The 23,144-nt window shown below is 38.5% G+C and overlaps 1 protein-coding gene across 8 annotated transcripts in view; it reads right to left on the reverse strand.

The window, feature by feature from the left end:
• kcnq5a (potassium voltage-gated channel, KQT-like subfamily, member 5a) overlaps positions 1-23,144 on the reverse strand; it is a 101,311-nt gene that overhangs the window by 8,179 nt on the left and 69,988 nt on the right. For 3 of the 8 annotated variants that reach the window (XM_058385723.1, XM_058385722.1, XM_058385718.1), the window contains exons 2-11: positions 17,577-17,667; positions 15,304-15,430; positions 13,309-13,484; positions 12,512-12,637; positions 11,205-11,315; positions 10,401-10,496; positions 6,272-6,366; positions 5,446-5,472; positions 1,839-2,059; positions 73-178 (exon numbers count right to left, since the gene is read on the reverse strand). In XM_058385723.1, coding sequence (XP_058241706.1) covers positions 73-178; positions 1,839-2,059; positions 5,446-5,472; positions 6,272-6,366; positions 10,401-10,496; positions 11,205-11,315; positions 12,512-12,637; positions 13,309-13,484; positions 15,304-15,430; positions 17,577-17,667 — 1,176 coding nt within the window. Of the gene's footprint in view, positions 1-72; positions 179-1,838; positions 2,060-5,445; positions 5,473-6,271; positions 6,367-6,569; positions 6,659-10,400; positions 10,497-11,204; positions 11,316-12,511; positions 12,638-13,308; positions 13,485-15,303; positions 15,431-17,576; positions 17,668-23,144 lie in introns of all 8 variants that reach the window. The other 5 variants (XM_058385725.1, XM_058385720.1, XM_058385726.1 and 2 more) reach the window with 3 other exon arrangements.

The raw sequence follows: 23,144 nt of genomic DNA on the forward strand, positions 1-23,144 counted from the left end.
AGAGCATGAAATCATGTGTGTAATGCTTTTTCAGTTTGCATCTCTTATATGTTAATTCAATAATTTCCTCACCTGACAGCTCTGATGACTGTTTTCAGAGGAGCAGAAAGATCTTCCACAGTGACGTCACAATGACAGCCCTTCTCATCAAAACATTCCTCTCCTCCCAAACTGTCAGCTAGGAGTGAGATTTGGAAAATGATAGGTAGTTAAGAAGAGAACAAAAAGTATGTGATTGAAGTATGAGTGAAACATAAGCATCATTTGAAACATGTTGACACGGAATCATTACCAGTCCCGAAATAATACAGCTAAGCATTATTATGAAGAAACACACCAGTAGATGACAAAATGTGAACATCACATGAGGGGGGTGGGGTGGGGGTTAAGTATATGACATATGTAGTATATGACATGTGAATTTAGTCTCTTGTGCACTGACTCCTTTGTGTTGCTCTTTCACGCAGATGTGAAGACCTACAGTATGTGCATAACAGCTAGCCTAAGATAAATTGAGCAAACGTTCACATAGAAAGAAGCTGCAAAGCTGAAAGTGCAAAGTCCAGCAATTCTCTGACATCAGTCGAGATATGGAATAAGTCTACAAGCCTGTGATAAGGGACAACATTCTGTTAACACTGTTCAGGGGTCATTAATCTGGGCTGATAGGATTAAGAATAGATGTGTATTGTTGATGTGCCTGTGTAAGCTCTAAAGGGCCAATTACATACCTTAAATAATACTCCTTGACAAATATGTCCTTCTAAATAAAGGTACCCTTGAGGTTACAATCCCTGTGAAAAATGTTTCTACATTATGCTGTAGTGAATTTTCAGATACTGCTCAGTCAAGAATCTGTGTAAGTACACAAAACATGATCATGGAGTTAATGTGAGTTTTTGCTGAATCAGCTTGACCCATGCCACCGGGGTGATTTACCCCTCAGCCTGTGTTCCTGATCACAGTGTCTACCTTCCAGTTCATATCCTCAGTTCTGCTGTATCCCTGCTGAACATTACAGCCATTCTTCCACAGTGCACATGTTTTAAAACCAGGCTTCACATACAAATCCTGCTCTACACTGCATACACAGCTGCTAAAGCATTTAAGAAACCTGAACAAAAGCAAATGTTGTCCAATTGTGGGTTTGGAAAGTACTAATAAGAGAGACAAACCATGATATTTCCTGACATTTAAGCTTATATTGTTTCCTTGCAGATTCCAATTTTGCCATACGATTAACTGGCCTATCAATACTGAAACACAATGTGAAGTTTTCCATCACAAGCTGAGCAGAACCACTTTTAGCAGGACACAGAGTCCAAACTGGCTCTGTCTCTTCCTCTCTATCTCTCTCAATTCTCTTCATTTTCACTGAGGGCCACTCTGGGGACTGTTGAAGTGAAAGAGAACAATAGGTAATTGTTGAAGCAGCCTCATATACCACCAAGACAAGATACACAGAGGTTGACCTCATTCAGCTTTTAAGACCCATGACTGAGTGCCATGAACAAACAAGTCAGGAAACAGAAACTGTTTCAGAAAACCTGGGGAGACTTTCATATAACAGAAACACTCTGTTATTAGAGAACCTATCCAGAACATCACTATTTAATGCTACTCTATGGCATCATAGCCCATATACAGATGGGTGAAAACATTAAATGCAAATCCAGTGCCACAGCTGTGAGTCCATTCTGCTGACATGGTTTGGGTATGGATTATTACAATTCAGTACAAAGTGTCTGATCACCTTTATCCTATTATGAAACATTTTACCTTGTGGTCAGGAATGGAGTTGAATATAAAAAAAAATATCAATTAAATGCTACACTTACCTTCAGGCATAGTTCGTGATTGGCTCTTGAGCCTGAGCGAGGGTCGGAAACGTGTTCGGTCATTGAAACTCCAGCTTTTCTGTACTTTGGCTGGGCTGCTCCCCTCTGTCGCTACCTCAGTCACAGGAGAACGTCTGTCATTCAGTGATGTCTGCCTGCTCTTAATGCTCTGACCACGAGGACTGGCCATGCGAACACGTTCCTTAAAGCTCAGTTTCTGACTACATGAGGGAAAGAGGTCAGTTGAGGAAGAGAGGGTAAGACAGAAGGAACGTGAATTATGATGAAGAGAAGAAAAAAGAAAGTGAAAGATCTGTTAAATATCGCTTAATTTCAGGTAAAAACAAATGATTGATAATAGTAATCAGATTTTAGCTTATTGATATATAATGACTTTTATAAATATTTACCCCTTTGAACATTTCCACATTTTGTAGTGTTAAAATCCAAAGCTGAAATGAACTTAATTGGGACTTCTAGCATTTGTTTTTCACAATATGATTAACACATGAAGGACTGTTTTTTTTTTTACATGTAGAAAAAAAGTTGAAAAATATAGCAGACTTGTTGGTTGCATATGTTTTCTGGATTTAGGTTTGAGCTTTGACCCTGCCATTTGAACATATTTACATCCTTGGATTTGAACCATTCCAGTGTCTTACTCTTGAACAGATTTTCTTCTAGGATTGTCCTGTATTTGGCTCCATCCAACTCACTGCTGATGAGTGCATCCCCTCAACATGATCCTACCACCACCATGCTTTACAATAGGGATTGTGTTTTCAAGGTCATTGGGTTGGGTTTTTGTCAAATGTAGTGCTTTGTGTCAAAATGCCAATTTTGATCAGATCAGAAAACCCATGTTTGCTTTCTCCAGTATACTGTTCTGATAAACTCTAAATGGGACTCACCCCTTTGAGTCCTACTAACTAATTGTGTGACTTTTGATGGCAAATGGTAGCACTTCACTCATTCACTATATTATTTTTTTCACTCACTTTTTAATATTTTGGGCTATTTTGTGTTGATGACGTGATGACATGACATAATCATGGCATACTTCCAATGTAGGCCATTTAAGTTACAGGTAAGAATACAAAATATGGAAAAGTTCATGAGAGGTGAACACTTCCCTGGAACCTTTTGTAACTTTTAATGATCATTCTAAATCTATGATCATTCAAACAACTTGACGGCTTTAGTTAGACTAAAATTTCCTGTACTAAAATTATGCCCTTCTCTCATAGCCTAAACAACATAAACAGACTGACATGCAATGCACTGAGCATTCTACAACAAGCGTTGTTTTCAGGTCACTCATGATCACAGGAGCTGGTGACACTACAAACCAAAATAAAGATTATGTAAGTAAAGAAAGATAAAATAAAAAATGTAGGTAAATGCCTTCCTCTTCGAAGGACCCCTAAACATATGCAGATGCTGCATGAACAAAAAATTAAAGTGTGAAATGATAGTAAATGGAATACTAGTTGCTTGAGTTTGGTTCAAACACAAGTTAGTGCTGAATGCTGAGATGGAACTTTGTGAAATAGTAAACACAACCCAGAAGCATACACATGCAACATGCAGATGTGGGCATTAATGCAATTAATGCAATACAGTTTGCATCACCTTATGAAAGATCATTTAAAACTGGATACTAATGATGGGAAATCTTCTTTATAAAATCTAAAACCCCACACAACTGCCTTCATTAAGTGTCGTATTAACACTAAGATGTTATATAGATTGAGATACATTTATGAAACAGATCAGATCATGCATGGTACAGTCAGTCAATAATTATTCGTCTTTTGTTTGGTGGGTGTTCAGATTTTGTGTCCAAATATAGTGAATGCAGTGAGAATCTGGGGTGATCTAATGTAAGCTCTTCAGGTAACAGGTAGTAGGCAGAAGAGTGAACCCCCTGTAGGATCACATTGGGTGGATAAAAGGTACATTTGGAATATGTGTCACCATCCATGCACCTACAGTTAGTCAGCATTCTCATTGGTTGTCATGTGGCCAAAGCAGAGGGGGATGCTGGGTACCTATAATTCCTTGTGGTATACTTCCTGAAGAGCTTCTGTCTATTACTATGAACTTTACTAGGGAGCGTGAGAGACAGATTAGTTAGAATGGGAAGAGAAAGTAGATTTCTTTTAGTGGAACAAACAAATGTGTGGTGTGCTGAAAAGAGACAAACACTTGGTTGTACAGTAAAAAGCCAAACATTTCTGGCTTTGTTAAGCTGTGCTTTTTAGAAAGCATTTAAAGGCACAACGAGTGGCAGACATGCATGGATACAGTAATCACCCCCAAACACACATTAAACACACACATTAAAGCCCACCCAAACGTCAGAATAAATAAAAGCCAGTTTGTGACAATTTGTTAGTCAATTAAAGGAGCATTGTACCATATAGAGCTACCGCTTGTCACTCTGGCCAGTAACACACATCACACTACAAAAATCTCAAGTTAATTTATTAAAGTGGTTCACAGCTTAGTTGTATTTATGGCTTAGCTTTTTTGCTTTGTGTGTTTATAGTTCCGTCAAGTCTTTGCAGAAACATATTACGGCATATTTGCCACCCACCATGAGTACTATAAATGACTTAAGCTTTAAGTGTCTGGCTATGCTGTTGTTCTTGCTTTGAATATGAATCACACACCCAAAATCCAATTAAACTTCTAATTAAAAGCAGAGTAGTTTAAATGTAGGAACAGGCACTGGGGTTTACCATTACTTGCAAAAGCACCAGCAATGAGCTAAGCTAAAATTACTAGGAAATTAAAGAGCAAAAAAACTGCATATAAGCAGAAAATTCAAAATGTAACTACTTAAATAGTCTCTGCCTTTATAAATGTGGCTCCTTACTGTGCATGTACATTCACTGTCCTACAATCTGTGACACACTAAGACTTTTCACAAAGAGAAATGCATGGACAGAGAACAAAGATACACACACACATAGAAGAGACACGCTGGTCTGTTGCCATCCTCTGCCATTTCTACCTTAAGCAGGAACTCTCTCACCCTCATTGTCTTTCTCCCTCTTTTTAATAATTCCTGGAGTATGCGTTCTCTGGAGTGATTTTTAATCGCTAACATAAATAATCACTGAATGGAAAAAGTGCATCATGGTGCTGTCTGCCATCAGACAAGTGGTACTGTGCTCCATGTTTAACTACTGCCAAGATAGAGCTGTTTATTGTGCACACATACACTTTATCTCTGTCTGCTTCTCTCTCTCTCTCTCTTTCACAAACATGCACACACAAATCTAAATATATAAAGTCACATGCAAACATCATTGAGCTTGTATAAGCCTAAAGTCACTTGACCCTGCTGTGTTCTCTGAAGATGTGAACACTTTCTCAATGCAAACAGTTGAAAAATGTTAAAATGCAGCCTGCACATCACACTTTATTTTCCAATTCATCACCAATTATGTGTTAATGAAGAATTTTATTCATTATTTTTATTCCTTTGTGGTACATTCTGACATCTTAGATTAAACATGAAATAAAGTTTCCACAGAGAAAATAATATTCTCCAATGGTCATAAAGGCACAGGTGACATACAGAATAAGAATAACAAACCTGGTGGTGGATTCGCCCTGGTCTTTCCTTCAGGGATTAGTTAGCAACAGAGAGGAGAAAAGGGGCAGGAGATTAATTCTTTACGTGAAAAACAGGAATAAAAAAAGGAGTCTAACATAAAAGACAAATGGCACTGAAATATACTGAATCTTTCATACAGTGAATGAATCTTCAATATATTTCTTTCTGTGTTAACACAATACGGTATACAGTAAGTTGAGGGAGACATACACATACGTGCATGCACTAAGAATCAGAGCAAAAACAAACCACACTGTAAAAAAAAAAAAAAAAGAATCTGAAAACTGAGAATAGAAGATAGCATAAACATGCACCAAGCAGACATGCAAGCAATCGGCAACGCACAATCAAGCTGTCTAGGAAAGCCCTTGCAAGGATAATTTAGCTTTAAAATGGACAGGAACTGAGTCAATGATTACTGGAAAAGTATAATAACGCTTCCCTCTGCCTGATCATACATCAGTGTATGCGTGTGCATATTTCCAGGCTCCTAACATCTATATTGTCTTTCACGTTGGCCTATTTATCCAGGATAGTGAATCTTCCCTCGTACTGTATCTTCAAGGGAAAGCGTATGAATGTCTATGACTCTTAAATTCACTTTGAATGCAGCCTTTGCTGTATTTTGGTGACTACACGCTTTTTACAAGCTAGAATATACAAGCGTATATACAAGGAGAGGGAACACAAAGAAAAAGAAATTAGGCTTGGAGACAGACTTGCTTGCAATGATAAAGAGGGAAGAATGAAGGCCATAGGAGCACAGACACCAAAGAGAACACCCAGCTGCCAGAATTGTACCTACTTTGTAGGGCTGCAGGTATGCAATGCCTTCAAATGAGGCTTCCAGGTAGCAATGGAAACCGAGTTCTCATCAGCCGCATAACTACGCCAAACACACTACGTGCAGAGTATACAAAAAGGAAAACAGAAAGGAAATATGGAATCAAAAAGAAAAGTCACAAGGCCAGGAGAGAGCGGGGGTTGGAAAAAGGAAACGAAACAAAATAAAAAATAAAAAAAAAAGAAAACAAAAAAAGGCAGATTAGTAAAAACCAGTTCAGGTCAGAGTTTTCTCATCAGTTGACTGCATGGATACATGCCTTTGAGGAGGAAGAACACTTTTATAGTATCGCCACGTGCCACTCAGGTACGTTCTGGAGCGGTCTGTGGAGTAGAGTCTCCACGCAGCCTGGTGCAGGACACACATACATAACGACACACACATGGACATGGGTGCAGAGAGACATCAGCATTGTGAGGGCAAAGCCAGAAAAACAGGCATTCTTATAGAAATGGTAAGACATTTGTTCAGTGAATGGTTTTGCTGAACTTCTACTCAGCTGTCCTGGATAAATCACTGTACATCACACCAAATGTACGTTTTGAAACTGCGAGTCTATAAGTATCAAAAGGAGACACTGAAAAATGTCTTATTGCATAATGGGACTCACAACATATTAAAACAGATTGAAGGGGAAAGCGCAAGAGGGTGAAAGAAAGGTGCCACGTCTAATAAAGGTGAAAATGTAAAAAACAAACAGGTACAGCACTGGGATCTAAGCACAAGAGCAAATCAGTAGAGCCAATGCATTGAGGTTGAGGTTTTATAACTTTATATATGAATGAAATAAGAATGAATGTGAATAAATGAAAATTTGAATATTAAATAATATTCAATATTATGGAAGAAATAACAGAGGGTGATACAGAATAAATAAATAATCTGAAAATAAGAAAAGTGAAGACACTGAACTGTAGCATTTAAAAGACATAGACACAGATTAATACTAAGAGCAGACATATTAGTGGATGTAGAGGAATCACAATGTGATGAAGGCAATATAAATCAAAAGGCTTTTTAAACCACTTATGCAATATGCTGAACAGCACAACTGCAAGAGAGTATGATTAAGGAAATGTGTGATGATTCAAATGCTACAGATCATAAATTTTGCATCCACTGCATTATATTCTAGCAGATGAACAAGAAAGACGGGAAATCTGGAAGTTAAGGGGACCAGACAGTAATTTAAAAGACAAACAGACCAAAAGAAGTGTGACATTATTCCTGAAATCACAGGTTTTACTGAAAACAACCTTAGTGGTAACAGTATTTTACTACAGGACAGTGAGTCTCCATCATAAAATAGGTAGGGTAAAGAAAAATAAACAATATACAGTGAGACATTCATAAGTATTCATACACTTTTTCTTTGTTACTTAATGTCCATTGCATATATACCTCAAATTTACACATATTTGTCTTTAGATTTTGTACTTATAAATATGAGCAAAAAGTATGTATTTAAAAGAAGAAACAAAAATATGTTTAAAAAACAGTTTGTATAGGGAACAAGATTCAGACTCTAAATTATAATTATATATAGGATACATCAAGTTCTATATAGATTTGCAGCCGATATTATTATAAAAGTTGTAGGTTGGGAAGATTTCATGAAACAAACAGCAATCATGGTGAAGATGAAGGAGCTTCCCAAAGTTCTCAGGGACAGAATTATTAAACAACACAATGGAAAAAGCTACAGAGCCCAAAGCAAAGCCTATAAACATCACTGTCAGTTTAACTGGTTCGAAAACATTTGTTCAAAAGTTTATGGAACAAAGGTGGGCTTAACTGACAGGTAATATGTGATGATTCTCACCTGGGTGTTATTACCACTAGCCTACTTGTGTGTTTTCTGTGAGCTTGAGAGAGTGAGAGAGATGGAACAAAAATGCCTCATAGTGTGGACCTATAAATAATATAAAGCAGGCCCCTCTTGGATTTCACAGTTTTGCTATCACAGAAATTAATGCAAAATCGATTTCGGCTAAGATGCATAGTGTGATTTCATCATAACACACATTCTTTGAATTATAGAAAGTAATTACATATGTCTTCACTGGTAGCAGTTTAAAAGAAGAATTCTGTGCTTGCATTTTTACCAATGCAAGTAGTTTTCTGCAAAAAAGGACAAAAATTTCAAGCAGCATCGGCAGTTTTGACTTTTGGCCGAAACAACATAAAAAAAATGGAGGGACAGATAAAGCACTGATCCTCCATATTCTCTTTTATCCATTAAAGCCACACTAAGCTATAAAGCCAAAGCTCAACCTTCAAAGGCCAAGCCAATCTCCTGATCTGAATGCTGCTGAAAATTTATAGTGGGTTCGGAAATTGCTAGTTCATCAGTGGATCCTCATATCCTTGGAGAACTGAAGATGAATTGCCAGGAAGAATGGGCAGAAAAATGAACCACAATGCTGCAAAACCTTATTAGTTCATATAGTAGACATCTCAAAGCTGTATTTGCCAAAAACGGCTCCTGTGTTTGTGGAGTCTGAATAGTTTATCTCTATCAATTTATTTTTTAAAACATTTTTTGTTTGTTTACGAATACATACTTTTTTGTTCATATTATAAGTAGAAAGTCAAATGGATAAAAGGATGGTAAACTTGAAGTGGATATATGCACTAGATGTATATTAAATAATAACAAAAGTACTCCAAATACTTATTTCCCCTGACTGTAGATTCAAGTAATAATCATTTAATGAAGCAAAGATCTAAAGCAAGAGAAATGACCTCTATAAACAATGATTAGGTTGGCCTATTTGCTATGTCTTGGAGAAATATAACAAAACAAAAAAACACCCTGGCTCAATTTTGCTATAGTGCAATTTCTCTGTTTCTTGGAGACTGTGTGTGCGTATGCAACACACACCACATTAATTTTTACTTTTCTAAAGAGGGATGGCTCAGTCCATTAGGAAGAAGTATTATTCTTCAGGAAACTCTCACACAGAATTCCTTCCGTGGAAACACATAATAAATAGTCACTAGTGTTTCCCTTGGACAGAGACGGTAATGGTCTAAAGTGAAATAAATGTCTGTGTTATTGTTCATTTTCTCCTGCCTTAGACAAAATGTACTGAAAATTGTGGACATGACAGATGGTAAATCCCACATATCTTCACCCTGTGAAACTCCTCTGTCATCTCTCCAACCCACAATATTAATCATTTTAAGGTTAGAGGTCAGGGGAAAAGGGTTGTCATTTACTGGTGCTGGAGAGTCTGAATTTGTAATTATGTTTTCATACATAAGAGAAACAAAAGCCAGCATGTAATACTGAAGCAGTAAAATACAGACAAACATGCATACATGTGTCTTGCGTTGTAACACTGCAAACATTTACAGTTTACACAACATGGCCAAAAGGTGCACACCCGACCATCACACCCATATGTGCGTCTTCCCCAAACTTTTTTCACACAATTGAATGTCTTTGTTCGCTGTGACATTATACTTTCCCTTCACTGTAACTAAAAGTCTCAAACATATTCTGACATGACAATGCCCCTGTGTACAAAGCAAGGTCAATGAAGACATGGTTTTCCAAGGTTGGTGTGGAAAAGCTTGAGTATCCTGCACAGAGCCCTGACCTAAACCCCACTGAACACATTTGGGATAAACTGAAAGATTGACTGTGTCCCAGGCATCCTCACCCACACTGTCTGACCTCATTAATGGTCTTATAGCTGTATTAGTACAAATCCCCACAGCCACACACCAAAATGGTATACAAAGAATTCCCAGAATAGTGAAGGTTATAGCAAAAAGGGTCTAAAAATAGAATGTGATGTTAAACAAGCTCATATGGGTATGAAGTCATTTGTGCACAACATTTGACCATAAAGTAAATATTCATCTAAAACATACGCTGGGTCCTCAGTCCTGGCCCTAGAGTACCACCACCCTGCACAGTTTGTCCTCCAAGACCAGGACTGAGAAACACTAGTAAAGAGTACTTTTTTACTAGTTTATATTTTATATTTGCTTTTACTCCAAGTAATCTACAAATGAATAAGAATACAAAAAAATGAAACATATCAGGGATGTAGATATGTGCTGATTGCAGTGGGTTTACCTGTATAAGACTGGCAGCTGGGTTCCTTCTCTTTTCAAAGTGTTTCTGTCTGTGTTGCTCCTGCACCTTCAGAGCAAAGCCTGAGCCTAGAATCCCCTACACACAGACACACTTGTTTTATTATTTGGTACACTATGGCAAAGCGTTTGTTCTTCAATAAATTGCATAAATGTTTGTCTGCCCTTTGTCATTACAATTAATCATCCATGGTGACTACAGCAGAGCAAAAGGTTACAGACAGACAGTCAGAAAAGACAACTGTCATTGGGCTCTTTGACCGAAAGACATGAACACACTTCACATGAAAGCCGCCACAACAAAGATAGTGTTTCAGAGATCGCAAAAAGCTTACTGGAAGTGATCTTGGATTGCATATGACACATAACTGACATTAATCTTCTCTTTTGAGAGCTCAGAGAAATACTGCACTCCTAAAATAACACTAGCCACACAGAGCTGGCAGACAGGGCTGTGCTTAAATTACGTGCATATGGATCTGAATACTGAGATCTAAGGCACCTTGGATTAATATCACAGCATGACCTACCTCACACCCAGATGCCTCAGCAAGGGCCAAAATAGATAAGTACAAAAAAGGGGGTAGAGCTGCTTCATAAAAATCATCTCTGTTTTCAAATTTTATTCATAGCTATAGTCTGTCAGTCTGTGTTTTTAATTATTTTTTATTACTAAAATTTGTAAATTATTTTGTACAAATTGTACATATATACAGTAGCTGATAGTGCTGATGGATTAAAGAGGCCTTGTTGCCTTTACTGGGAATGTAAGGCTGCATTTACTCACCGCAGGCAGGGCAAAGAAAGAGATCCCCAGCAAAGCAAAACCCGCTGACAGGAGCCGGCCTGGCCAGGTCTGTGGCGTCTTATCTCCATAGCCAATGGTAGTAAGAGTGATCTGAGTATACAGACATCATGGGCCATGGGTCAGAATTTGGGGTCTGAACACGTCAGAATTTTGCAGACAAGCGTTAAATTACTCTAGTGAATACAAGCTCAGGACAAACAGCAATACCCAGACAGCACCTTCAATCAGCCAAGAAGAGGAAGAAAGAGGCTGAACACACTCTGGTTTTGCAGACACAATGGAAAGCTGGGTGCAATGCAGAGCACAATCTCCCACAGCGTTTGCACTGATCATGTTCCTATGAGAAGCCACCACACAGTGCAGTAAAAGCCACATGTTGGACGCAAAGCTCCACTTACAACAACTCCTGTCCAATCAGCCATATTAAAAGGCCATGAATATCTAAAGGCAAACAGTGGAGTACTCTAGAGTTACAGCCACACTGCCATCTGTGTTACCCGTTGCTCCTGGAGAGTAATAAATCGGTATCTTACGTTTAAAAAAACAAAACATAACAAAACAAAAAAAACATTAGTCTAACAGTTCCCTCTCCGTTCTGTACCAGTAACTGAGAGATTTGGATTTTTGCAGGCAGGGGATACTGAAACAAAGTGCAGGCCAAAGCAAATTCAATACATCCAGTAAAAGTGAGTGATCTGTCAAATGCTTAGTGTGCTGTAGACATTAAATGATGGCTGGGAGTAGACACACACATAGACACTGAGTCCTGTTCTGCTTTTCTTCTCTGCACTACAGTCAGCCTGGCAGATCCACACACAGAACCCAAAATTCAATCTAAATATGTTATGGCAGTGTATTGCTGGCTCTGCATGAGCCACTATATCAAACTTCAAGGGGGCAATGACCAGGAACCACAGGAAACTGACCTTAAGTTCTTTACACTCAAACAGCTGATGTTTTTTCTTGAGTTGATTAAATTCAATTATTTGTTCATTTCCTCAACAACAAACCGTAACAGTGTCCGTGGCATGAACTGCTGTGTTCCTGTAATGTCACACTATAATATGTGAAACATGATAGAATAGTATAATGTTGCTGTGAAGCTAACACAGCTCTATATTGATTCTAAAATAGGATATTCTAAGAACAAATGAGAGCTATTGGAAAAGGAAAGGAAGGATCGATAATTCTGACAGATTGGATAAGTATGTCTGATGCAAAAAAAAAGAAAAATGTGTACAGTACATTTACGTGTACATGCGTGTGTTACATTTATGTAGCCTTACCGTCCCCCACCAAAGTGCATCAGCATAGGTGGTAAACTGCTTGTTTATATCTTTTTCCACCAAGTAAACCAGAAATGAAGAGAAGATCAGTACCAGAAACCCAATGTACCAGGCAGTTATCAGCTCCTGTACACACAGAAAAGCACAGAGCCTTAAAGCATGCCAAGAAATCAGACTAACCAAATACCATGCAATGGGACAAAAAAAATCAGAAGGACAGGAGTAAGAAAAGATAGAGGAGTAAAGCAGCTGTTTCATAGACCACAGGGAATCAGTAGAGAGCTACAGCCCGTAATCTATCCACTAAATGGCGGGTGGCTGAGGGCTGAGGAAGTCTGTGGTTTGGCCAGGGCTCATGGCAGGAGCTACAGCCCAGACAGTGCTGCCGAGAGAGAGGCTGAAAGCAGGGTCACACGGTTGGAGTTGAAAGGAACACACACACACACACACACACACACACATACACACACACTCACTCACACACACCTGGCAGCCCTGTTCATATTCAGCATCTGTTTTTAGATCTCATCTTGCATTTCTACGGGTTTATGTTATTCTAGATTGCAGAGAAAGTGATGCTTCAATTGCTTATTTGCTGTCTCTGGAATGCAATTTGTATTGTAATTTGGGCTACTGTGTACTATAAGACTACAGGGTGCAGGCTGTACTAGATATCATTTTAGACGTAAACACAGTTCACAAGAAGCTTATGTTAGAAGGGGTTCTGAGATAAACAAGCCATAAAAAAGCCAAGTTATAAGGCATTACTGGGAGTAAAGCATCATATCTTAGACTACCTTGCTGTGAGCATAGACTACAGATCCTAGTAGTTTCCAGGTACCCCCTCGTCGATCCATCCGTACCATCCGCAGGATCTGTAAGAAGCGAAGGCTGCGCAGTGCAGACGCGGCAAAAATGTTTCCCTGGCTGCCGGCCGACACAACAGCAATGGACGCAATGAGCACAATGATGTCTGCAGTGGGAAGAAAGAAAGAGTCAGGTTTGTTTTTGCATAGAGCACATATAAATGATTTTTTGGCAATATGTAACTAGCAGTTATAAAAAAGATGGGAAACCAAGACAGAAAGAAATCAAGTGAAAAACTCTCTCTCTGTCAGTTATGCAAGGTTTTCACCAAAAGCACCTTCACGAGAGTATTTGCCTCATTGTTCTAGGAAGGCATAAAGGCATTCTATAATCTTTGCACTCCAGGTGTAGTACCTGAGAAAACCCTTATGCTATCTGATTTGTACTAAAATTGCTCTGAAAACAGTCACAGTCTGATGAATACTTACACTGATGGCAATTGCATGTCTGTCATTTCTCTGAGACACATTAGAAGCAGAGAGAAATGTCACAAGGGGTCAGCATATCCACCTCCTGTCATAAAAGCTTCTTCTAAATCCTGTCTCCAACCTACCTCTACATTATCTGACCTGAAAAATATTACATTTTGTCCAATATGACACATCTTGCAACATCTTTTTCAATACTTTTCCTGCACATGAAATTCAACACAAGAAAAAAGGAATCAAGTGCCAGTGAATCCAACAGTAAGTCCAAGCAATATAATATTTAGATTTGACTTTGAGCATCTGCCTACAAAGAGAATGGAAGCTAAGTGATTAACATGTCTTGCCTAATTCTTGCAGAAACATTATTATTTATTACTTCAAACACATAAAGCTTGTCCTGTTAACTCAGGTCTCAGAATGGAATTCAGCATATGATCTCCATTAGAGTTTCTCTACACCAATTTATTCATTAAATCAGTTCTGCATTAAATGCAATCTTAGACTTCACCAAAAATTGTTGGCAGTGTGTGAGGGGATGTGCAGTACATTGATTTAACTTGGCAATTTACTTTCTGGGTCAGGTGTTACACTGATAAAGATAAAGATAAATATAGAGTCTTTATTGTGATTTATTCCGATACAACAAAATTTGTTTGGTAGCTCTCATGCAGCAAAAAGAAGTATAAAATCTACATTATAAAATATATAAAAATAAAATTGGCAGAGAAAGGGATGGTTCTGCAAAAGTGATTGAATATTGCAATAAAGGGATTTCGCTGCAAGTGTCTGCTTCTAATGTCTAGCAAAAATAATTAAAATCACAAAATAATAATGAACTCATTGAAATGTAAAAACAATAAATTGTGTGTTGTCTCAAACTGCATACAAACTGAGAGCAACACTGGTGGATAAGACTAAACAATCCATTCACAGCTCAGAAGCAATTTGTCTTTGTGAAAACAATACTGTGTTGATGATGCCTTCCAACAAACAAGCTCAGAATCGATCCTGGGTTGGACTGGAGGTTCATACTCACACATTAGTCAGCCACTGGTGAAACTATGATAGAGCACTGACCTCAATAAATTAACAAGGCTTCAATACAGATGACTTAGATCAGCTCTATACTCACAAACACAATACATTCCTACAAATTCAGTGCCTGTGTATAAAACCAAAATCAGAAATAACTTGTTTTAATATTAGACTGCACAAAGGGAAGTAGGATTTATATGTATGCATTGTGTATATAACCAATGATTCATGAGTCAAAGGATTCGAACCAAAAGCTCAGAGCTAGCGTGTACCTTATATGTCTGAAACTCAGACACAGACCAATTGCTTGGAGCTATAATTATTCTGTTCACCTCACTTTCCCAGAAACACCCATCAGCATCAGTGTTCACACATGGATAGCAACACACATACTATGACAAACACATACTTGCAGGCACATATATTACCAAACACAGTGACTCAAAGGCAACTGTGCCTCACCTATGACACAGAAGGGCTTCCTGGCAAAGCGCAGTCTCCCCTGCCATCCTCTGTAGCGACAGCAGCATCCAGCAGACCAGATACGGATGATGTATTCCAGACCGAACACAACGATCATTACAAACTCCTGCAAGTTACAACACAACAGCATATCATTTCATCAAGCACAATGTATTTGAACACACCGGTCTGCTTTAGGAAACATACATACATTAGGTTTTATCTTTGTATCCAGAGCAGCAATATATTTTAAGGTAATTATCAATTAAATTATTAAAATTAGAATTTTTTTGTGACTGCATCAAGTTAGGAGGATAAATTTTCTTCCACTTATTGTATGTTTTCTTGCACATATACCAGCCATACTGGCCTAGAGAAAGTAACACTCAATTATATCATAAAAGTATGTAATTAGCATTTCTGGTCCAAAAGAGTTTTTTGGTATATTATTGTTATGCACAATTATTTTCACATATTCCATAAGATTTCATATTACAAGTTTATAATTTATAAAATGGTCAATTTTACACAATTTTCCATAAAGCTTTCAGAGAAACATGACATTTCAGATACACATCCTTCAGCAGACGTGCAAGAAAAGTGCATCTGAGACTGCAAGATGTGAAACCACTGAATATTTGAAATGGTTGATGTAATATCTGTCATAAACGTGACTTTCATTCCATAGTTTGGAGAGCACTGATGAGATTTTTCTCCCGACATTTCCTTATTTCACTGCTACTATAATAACAACTAGCAATGAGAATTTTGTCCGTCGCTGTTATGTCCATCTCTCCACTGGAGGAGAAATCCTTCATTTTGGTGGTATAACAAAACAATCCTTCGGTCTTCTCTTGCTTTCCAACGTTGAAACTATGTGCATCTCTTGACGGAAAGACACCTCATGTGGTGGTGCATGAGGAATGATGAGTGACAAAAACTGTTTATTTAGAGCTTGTGATTTTAGTGGTTATGTTTATAAATTTGCATGTGGAGCATCTACAACGGTTGCATGTGAAAGTGCTACGGATTCTATTAGTCTGATCATTATACTGAGTGCCTGACAAGCAGGGATTGGATGTTGGAATCCTATCTGTATGAGATGAGTGGAAGCTCCTAAAAAAGTGAAGCACTCTCAGGATCATCCGGCAGGAATTTAGTGTGTAATTTCTACCACCATTGTGAAGAGCTGTACTCCATGTACGAGTGAGAGTCTGTCGGTTTTATATTGTTTGGTAAAGTGAAAACATAAAGTGATAAGAACAATTTTATAAAATAAAGTGTTAAAAAATGCATCATAGTGTAGAGCATGGGATACTCTAATGTACAGTGAGCACTAGAGCAGCAAAAATGCCTGACTATGCAGTCTGAGATGGAACTACGCAGTGCCCTGCAGGAGCCTATAATAGTATCTGGTTAGCGTAATTACCACTGGAGCTCGTTTCTCAATGTCGGCTGCCGACCCTGTTAATTGCGCAGTTTGATAAATCCAAGAGGATTCACTAGTACTCTCAGCAGATTAAAATATCTGTCAGTACAGCACATTAAGACGAAACTGACAGTGCTGCAGCTTATCTCTCCAGCGTTTAACACTCATCCTGGACTCAACATGCACCTCACATACATGTACTGTATGATTAGACCTTGTAATTAGATCTTTAATATTTTGGTGCATAGGTAATTTTATTGAAGTGTCTTCAGACATGTCTTATGCATGTATCTACCAATTCTGAGTTCCTGTTCTGAGTCTTTGTGCAGGTCCAATTTCACATTATTCAGCATTTCTGCGAAACTAAAGCTTGGGTAGAGATAAACTCAGCATTCTCTTAACAGCTGAGAGCATCTTCCATGCACTCTCATAACAGACTTATTTCCCAGGATGCCATCTGATACAGAATGCATTGTTTCTACATCAGCGGGAGTAAAGCCACCTACGACCAATGCACAGTGGGACACCTCAGCTCATCCAGCAACCCAAATGAGATATGATTGACAGCCCGTGCTCATCTTGGGTCCGTCCTTCATTACCTGAGCTGATCATACTTACCAATAAAACAGTGCTGGAAATCTAGCTTAACAAAACAAAAAGAAAATATGTATCATATATCAAGGCAATAGATTTGTCCACAAGAGCCAAAGGAGGTACTGAAACATGAGATAAAAAATACTATTTGTCAGACATTTGAGAATTTTTTTTTTTAAATCGAACTATGCTGCTGTTTGTGTGATAATGTGCCTCATTTCCTGAGGTGAGGAATGTGTTTTGTTCTCACCAGTATGAGTAGGCAGTGGTTAGAGAGCTCTACATGCTCCGGGATGGTGGAGAACACAGACAGGACCAGACAGCCAAACACCAGGATGAAGCTGCCAGGAATCAAGACAGAAACAGAACATTGTAATTTCTAAAGTAAATTAGTAAAGTAATAGTCCCTGCAGCTGCACCTTCAAATACCTCAGCCATTGACTGACATGAAAACATCACACTGATAAGGTCAATGGCACGCACCTTGTGTTTAAGTCATGCTCCAATGAGTGCAGTGTTGATCATGAGAGAGTAAGTGGAGTAGTAACCGAATATGAGCCCTGGCTTTGACTGTGATCAGATCATTATCAGACCAAATGCCAGAGTCTGGTCAGCTCAGATATGAGCACAAGTAACACTGATCTGACTGTTTGAACACCACTAGACACACACACACACACACCAGCCTTCACCAGCCAGACTCGCAGAGTGATAAAAGGACTTTCCACATTGTACATGAGTGTGAAAGTAACAAGCTTGGTGATACACACACTCATTCTCAAGAAAATGAATGTGTTTTGCATCACTGTACAAACAAGTCCTTCTTCAAGTCCTTCAGCACTGCTGGGAAGTGTAAATATACAGTATCCACTACATAAACAGAAGCGATATGGTATAAATTATTTAACATTTGAAATTATAAAATGATATAAAGAAAAATTCTTAATATTCTAATTGAATAAAAAAAAAACAGTATTGTGTCAATCACTTTCTTCTTCCCAAATCTAATAGTGAAGAATATTATGCACCTATCATTACCAGGAAATGAGAAAGCTGACACAGAATACAGTGTAATACACAAGTAATTTAGACCTTATCTAGAGGAATGAATAAGAAATGATTGGCTGTGATTTGGTGACCACAGTCCATTAATCAGCTTGCAACTGAATTTGAACACCTAGCCTAGCTACCCATAGTGCCATGTTCAATAGTCTAACTAACTATTCTACTGTAATTAGGCATGCTTCAAAGCTATTTATTCTGTTCATGGCATAGTTGTCAGTGTATTTGAATGATTGTGATGCTTTACTGTAGTTTTGGTTAATAACATTACTTAAAACATCTAATCTTAACATATTAATACATCTTATAATAGTGGCAGAGTGGTCAATAATGACATGTTATATAATGAGTCACATTATGTCATTGTTATATCATTGTTAATGATGTACAAAATTTTGGTCTAAATTGTATTTTCAGTGTTCCCTTTTATCTCTGTCTGGAGAATGTTTTAAATCACTATTCCTTCTTCTCTCTCTCTCTCTCTCTCTCTCTTTTAGAGGAGAGGAAACTGGTAATTTGTGTGTCTGTGGTGGATCAGCAGTGACGTATGTGTGTAACAGCAGTCACTGACTTCCCTCACCTGTTTAACTAATCACTCCTTCCGCATGTGTCTGAGAGGTGTAGTCTGTCTGCTCTGTCCCTTACCCCTGAAAGCCAGACACACTGACCTAAAACTCACATCTTACTGGACAAACTACAAGGAAGAATATTTCCTCATGTTATTTCTTCTCATTTAGCCACACAAACAATAATGCAAAGCTTAAATCTAACATTTACTACCACAAGAGAAATTTAGGGATCAGCCAAATTTCCTTGTAATCTTAAAACTGCCAACCATCATTAGGTTACTTTGTCATCATAGAAGGCTAAAAGGGCAAAAAAACTTGTATGATATGATGCCATGAAATCAGTATTGGGGAAAAAGTATGATTTTCCCCCATATTGCCAAGTCCTGCTGTCTATACGTTTGCTGAAAAATGTGTGGACACACACACACACACACACACACACACACACACACAGCATCATGACACGGCTTTTTAGCTTGGAGGTGCATATTAGACACATGCACCTTCACACACACATCAGCTGTGAAAAGAGTCCCTGCTGTAGTCATTACTGCCTCAGTTTTACAGTAGATACACAAACACACATACAGAATTGATCTCAGGGATCTCTCCTTGCACACAGTGTCAGAGGTGGGGGAAACTGAGCCGTGTGCTGGCCTAGTGAAAATAGTGCTGGAGGAAGGAACAGCTCAGTTGAGCAGAGAGCCGTAGGTAAAGAACTCGTCTCTGCACGCAGCTAGACAATGTGTGTCTTTCATTCCACACTGAGCATTGAGGCCACTGTGCCAGACTCCTGCCGACACACACCAGCCTCCATAGTCTGCACCCCAGAAAGCACTTTCTCGCACTGACGCAAATCACAGCAGCGATCTCAACTTTTTGAGCACTGCATCTGTGTGTGTGTGTGTGCACATGTGTGTGCCAGTTAGGACATAAGTCTAGAGAGTCTACAATGTAAGTGAAAAAAAAGCACTGATCTTAACTGAAATAATGAGCCTGTGTGTGTTCTGTCCATGTAAGAATCATTAAAACTAATACAGCAATAATGATAAGAGTGGCCAACAATTCACTCATATGCTGGACAACTACCAACTCACACTACATAGCCAAACAGGACACTAGAGGGCACTGCTGCAATCTGTCTCTCTCTCTCTCTCTCTTACTGACACAGAAGAGAAGAGAAGAGAAGAGAAGAGAAGAGAAGAGAAGAGAAGAGAAGAGAAGAGAAGAGAAGAGAAGCGTTTACCAGATATCTCTTAGCACAGTGGACAGTCTTTCCCTTCTCGACAAGAAAAAATAAGCTAATTAATTTTCAGTAGGATTACTGTGATACATTAAGTAGGTAAACCACAGTCCAAAACCCATTATTGCCTGAGTTATAACGGCTGCTCTGTGAGTTATTGAATGCCGTGTACAAGTAACCCACAGACATCTGGCTCTGATTTGGCCTGAGCTAACAGCCCTAGTCTGCTCTGTCTGAGAGGAAAGGTCTGGACACTCACTACTGTTTTCCCTGCAGCTGCAGCAGCCTGGTCCACACTCTGTCTCACACATGTATCTGGGGTCAGTAGAAAAGCAGTAATGAGTGATAAGTGTTTGGTCTGAACATGTCTTTCCAAAGAAGTCAGAATTATGTAACAGGTGGAACTAATGTTGTATGTTTTGCTTTTGTTTCTCCTGTGAACACAGCTAACAGGTGATTACAGCAATGAGTAATGAAGTTAAATGAAACTGTAAAGAGTTTTAAAACGATGCTAAGAGATACACAGAGGTGCTGTGGAGCAGCTTTGCATTTTTTAAAAAAAATTCTGATCAGGTAAGCTGACATTCAGACATAGTCCTGCACACCCTATAACTCGAGAAAATACACACTCGTACTACATTTGTCCACTCTAAATTCCTGTTTTAATTTATTCCAATTTTGCAACTCAGCACATAAAAATGCTTCCAGAGGCTTCAATAAATTTAACGAAATACATTAGCTTAAAACAAAAGTTGAGTAACATGAGGTTAGATGAGGCAGGAAGCAAGTGTGAAACCTCAAGGTGAAACCTCAACCACTGCGGGAAAGTCACGAATCATAGTCAGAAGTGAAAACATGTCTGTGCATAGGCATGTGACAACAAACAAGGACAATTCATCATCATAATCAGAAACGTGGGCGAGGGTCAGAATATAAAAGATAATTTAGAAAACACAAGTCTTGGAAATAAAAAAAACAAGTCTAATGTATAGGTGCACACTTTGCAAACGAACTGATCGGTGGGCAAAAGCACATGACATGAACCCATAACTAAACAAATGAGAGCAGTGTTCATTGTGCTGGGAAATGTGCTGCATGCTTAAAAATGAGTAATTTAATCATTGCTTATGGCTGTCATAGTAACTGTGCCTTAAATAGAGGGAGAAAAAAAAACCAAATGTATTCTGAAGATCAATTTTCTGGGAACATGTTTTATCATGTTTAGTTTTGTCCTGCTCACTCTAAATGAGACTGACCTTCAGCTGCCTTCACAAGACTTTTCTTATACATCCCAAACACACTTCTTGCCTTTTGCTTCACTAGGAACAATGCACCCGTGGACAACACACATCAAAGTAAAAAACACCGTCCATTCATTAAAAGGTTCACCAGAGTCTTTCAACAGTACATACAATGACATGGCCATGCATCAGGCTTGGTCTGGGCGAGTTGTAAACTAATCTTGGTTGGCAGCTCACATCCAGATCTGTACAATACACTACTACAAATGTATAAAGGTGCTGCACATCTATCTTGGATTGGCATGCTGTCAGTGTGTGCACAGGTCTATCAGGTTAACACAAAATAAAATACACTACCCACAACCTAAACTGTGACAGCAAACCAGCCACAGAGATCAATGGGCTTTCTGACAGATGCCAAAAACTTGAGAAAGTAGCCTTCATCCAGTCCATCACTCAATACCCACACAGTGAGTCTGGCTGTAGTTCTGTGGCTCTGTCAAATACAGCTGATTTATATATACTACATCTACTGAAATCCTTTTCAAGCTGAGTAGAGCTAAACAGTCCTCTGTATACCAACTAACCCATGATCAGCAACTAAGCAAGCTTAACACAGCCCAGTCCATCTTGACCTACTGTGGGTCTTTCAAAATATGAATGATTAAAAAAAATCTAAGTGGATAGAACCACTTGGAGACTATAGCGTCGACACTGAACTGCTGTTGTGGCTATAAATTGTGCGCTCGGGTTTTCATCATTGAACATCTCAAAGCTTCGGCAGGAAGGAGTTAGTGTTAAATCTATAGTGAACTCAGAAATTACGCTGACCTATAAGTTGTTCAGGAGCACTTGGTTGCACAATTCCACTTGACTATATACAGCTATATGAAGGGCATTATAAATAATCACACTATCTGGTGTCACCCAGATGAGGATGAGTTCCCTTATAAGTCTGGTTCCCCTCATATCATCTCAGGGAGTTGTTCCTTGCCACTGTTGCCTTAGGATTGCTCATGAGGGATAAATATAAATGCTATTTTAAACTTTGTAATTTTTATTCTATAATTTTATATTTCTGTGAAGCTTCTTTGAGACCATGTCCATGGTTAAAAGTGCTATACAAGTAAAATTAAAATGAATTCAATTTTTTTTTTCTTCCCATAACGGTATTTTTTGTTTTTCACACCATGTGTGTAAACTCTAGAGACTGCTGTGTGTGAAAATCTCAGGAGATCAGCAGTTTCTGAAATACTTAAACCAGCCCATCTGGCACCAACAACCATGCCACGATCAATCAAAATTATCATCAAAATTCTGTCCTAAATATAGCAACCACAGCAGAATATATCACATAACTGAAATGGGAGTCACATGACTGAGAGCCTGCGGAGTGAAATGAGAGGTATAATGTGTGTTTTAGTTGACCAGACACTACATCACATATTTTTATCATCAGCAATGTAAACAGTGCAAGGTGGTAATCTCACTCAACTGCAATTCTGAGGACAAGACTGACACAATTGCATACACATACACACTTCTAATTACTATGTACATTTTATTTGAAAACTGTACTGTCTGCAGTTTATTCAGTAGAGAGGTCTTAATTAGCTAGGAGCAGAAAGCATTTCTCTTTTCTGTCTTTGTACTGTGCTCTCTTGAGTCGGCAGGACTTAAGAGTGTGAGAGGGGTCAGCGACG

Source organism: Hemibagrus wyckioides, linkage group LG03 (assembly GCF_019097595.1).
Source record: "Hemibagrus wyckioides isolate EC202008001 linkage group LG03, SWU_Hwy_1.0, whole genome shotgun sequence".
Taxonomy (NCBI): Eukaryota; Metazoa; Chordata; class Actinopteri; order Siluriformes; family Bagridae; genus Hemibagrus; species Hemibagrus wyckioides.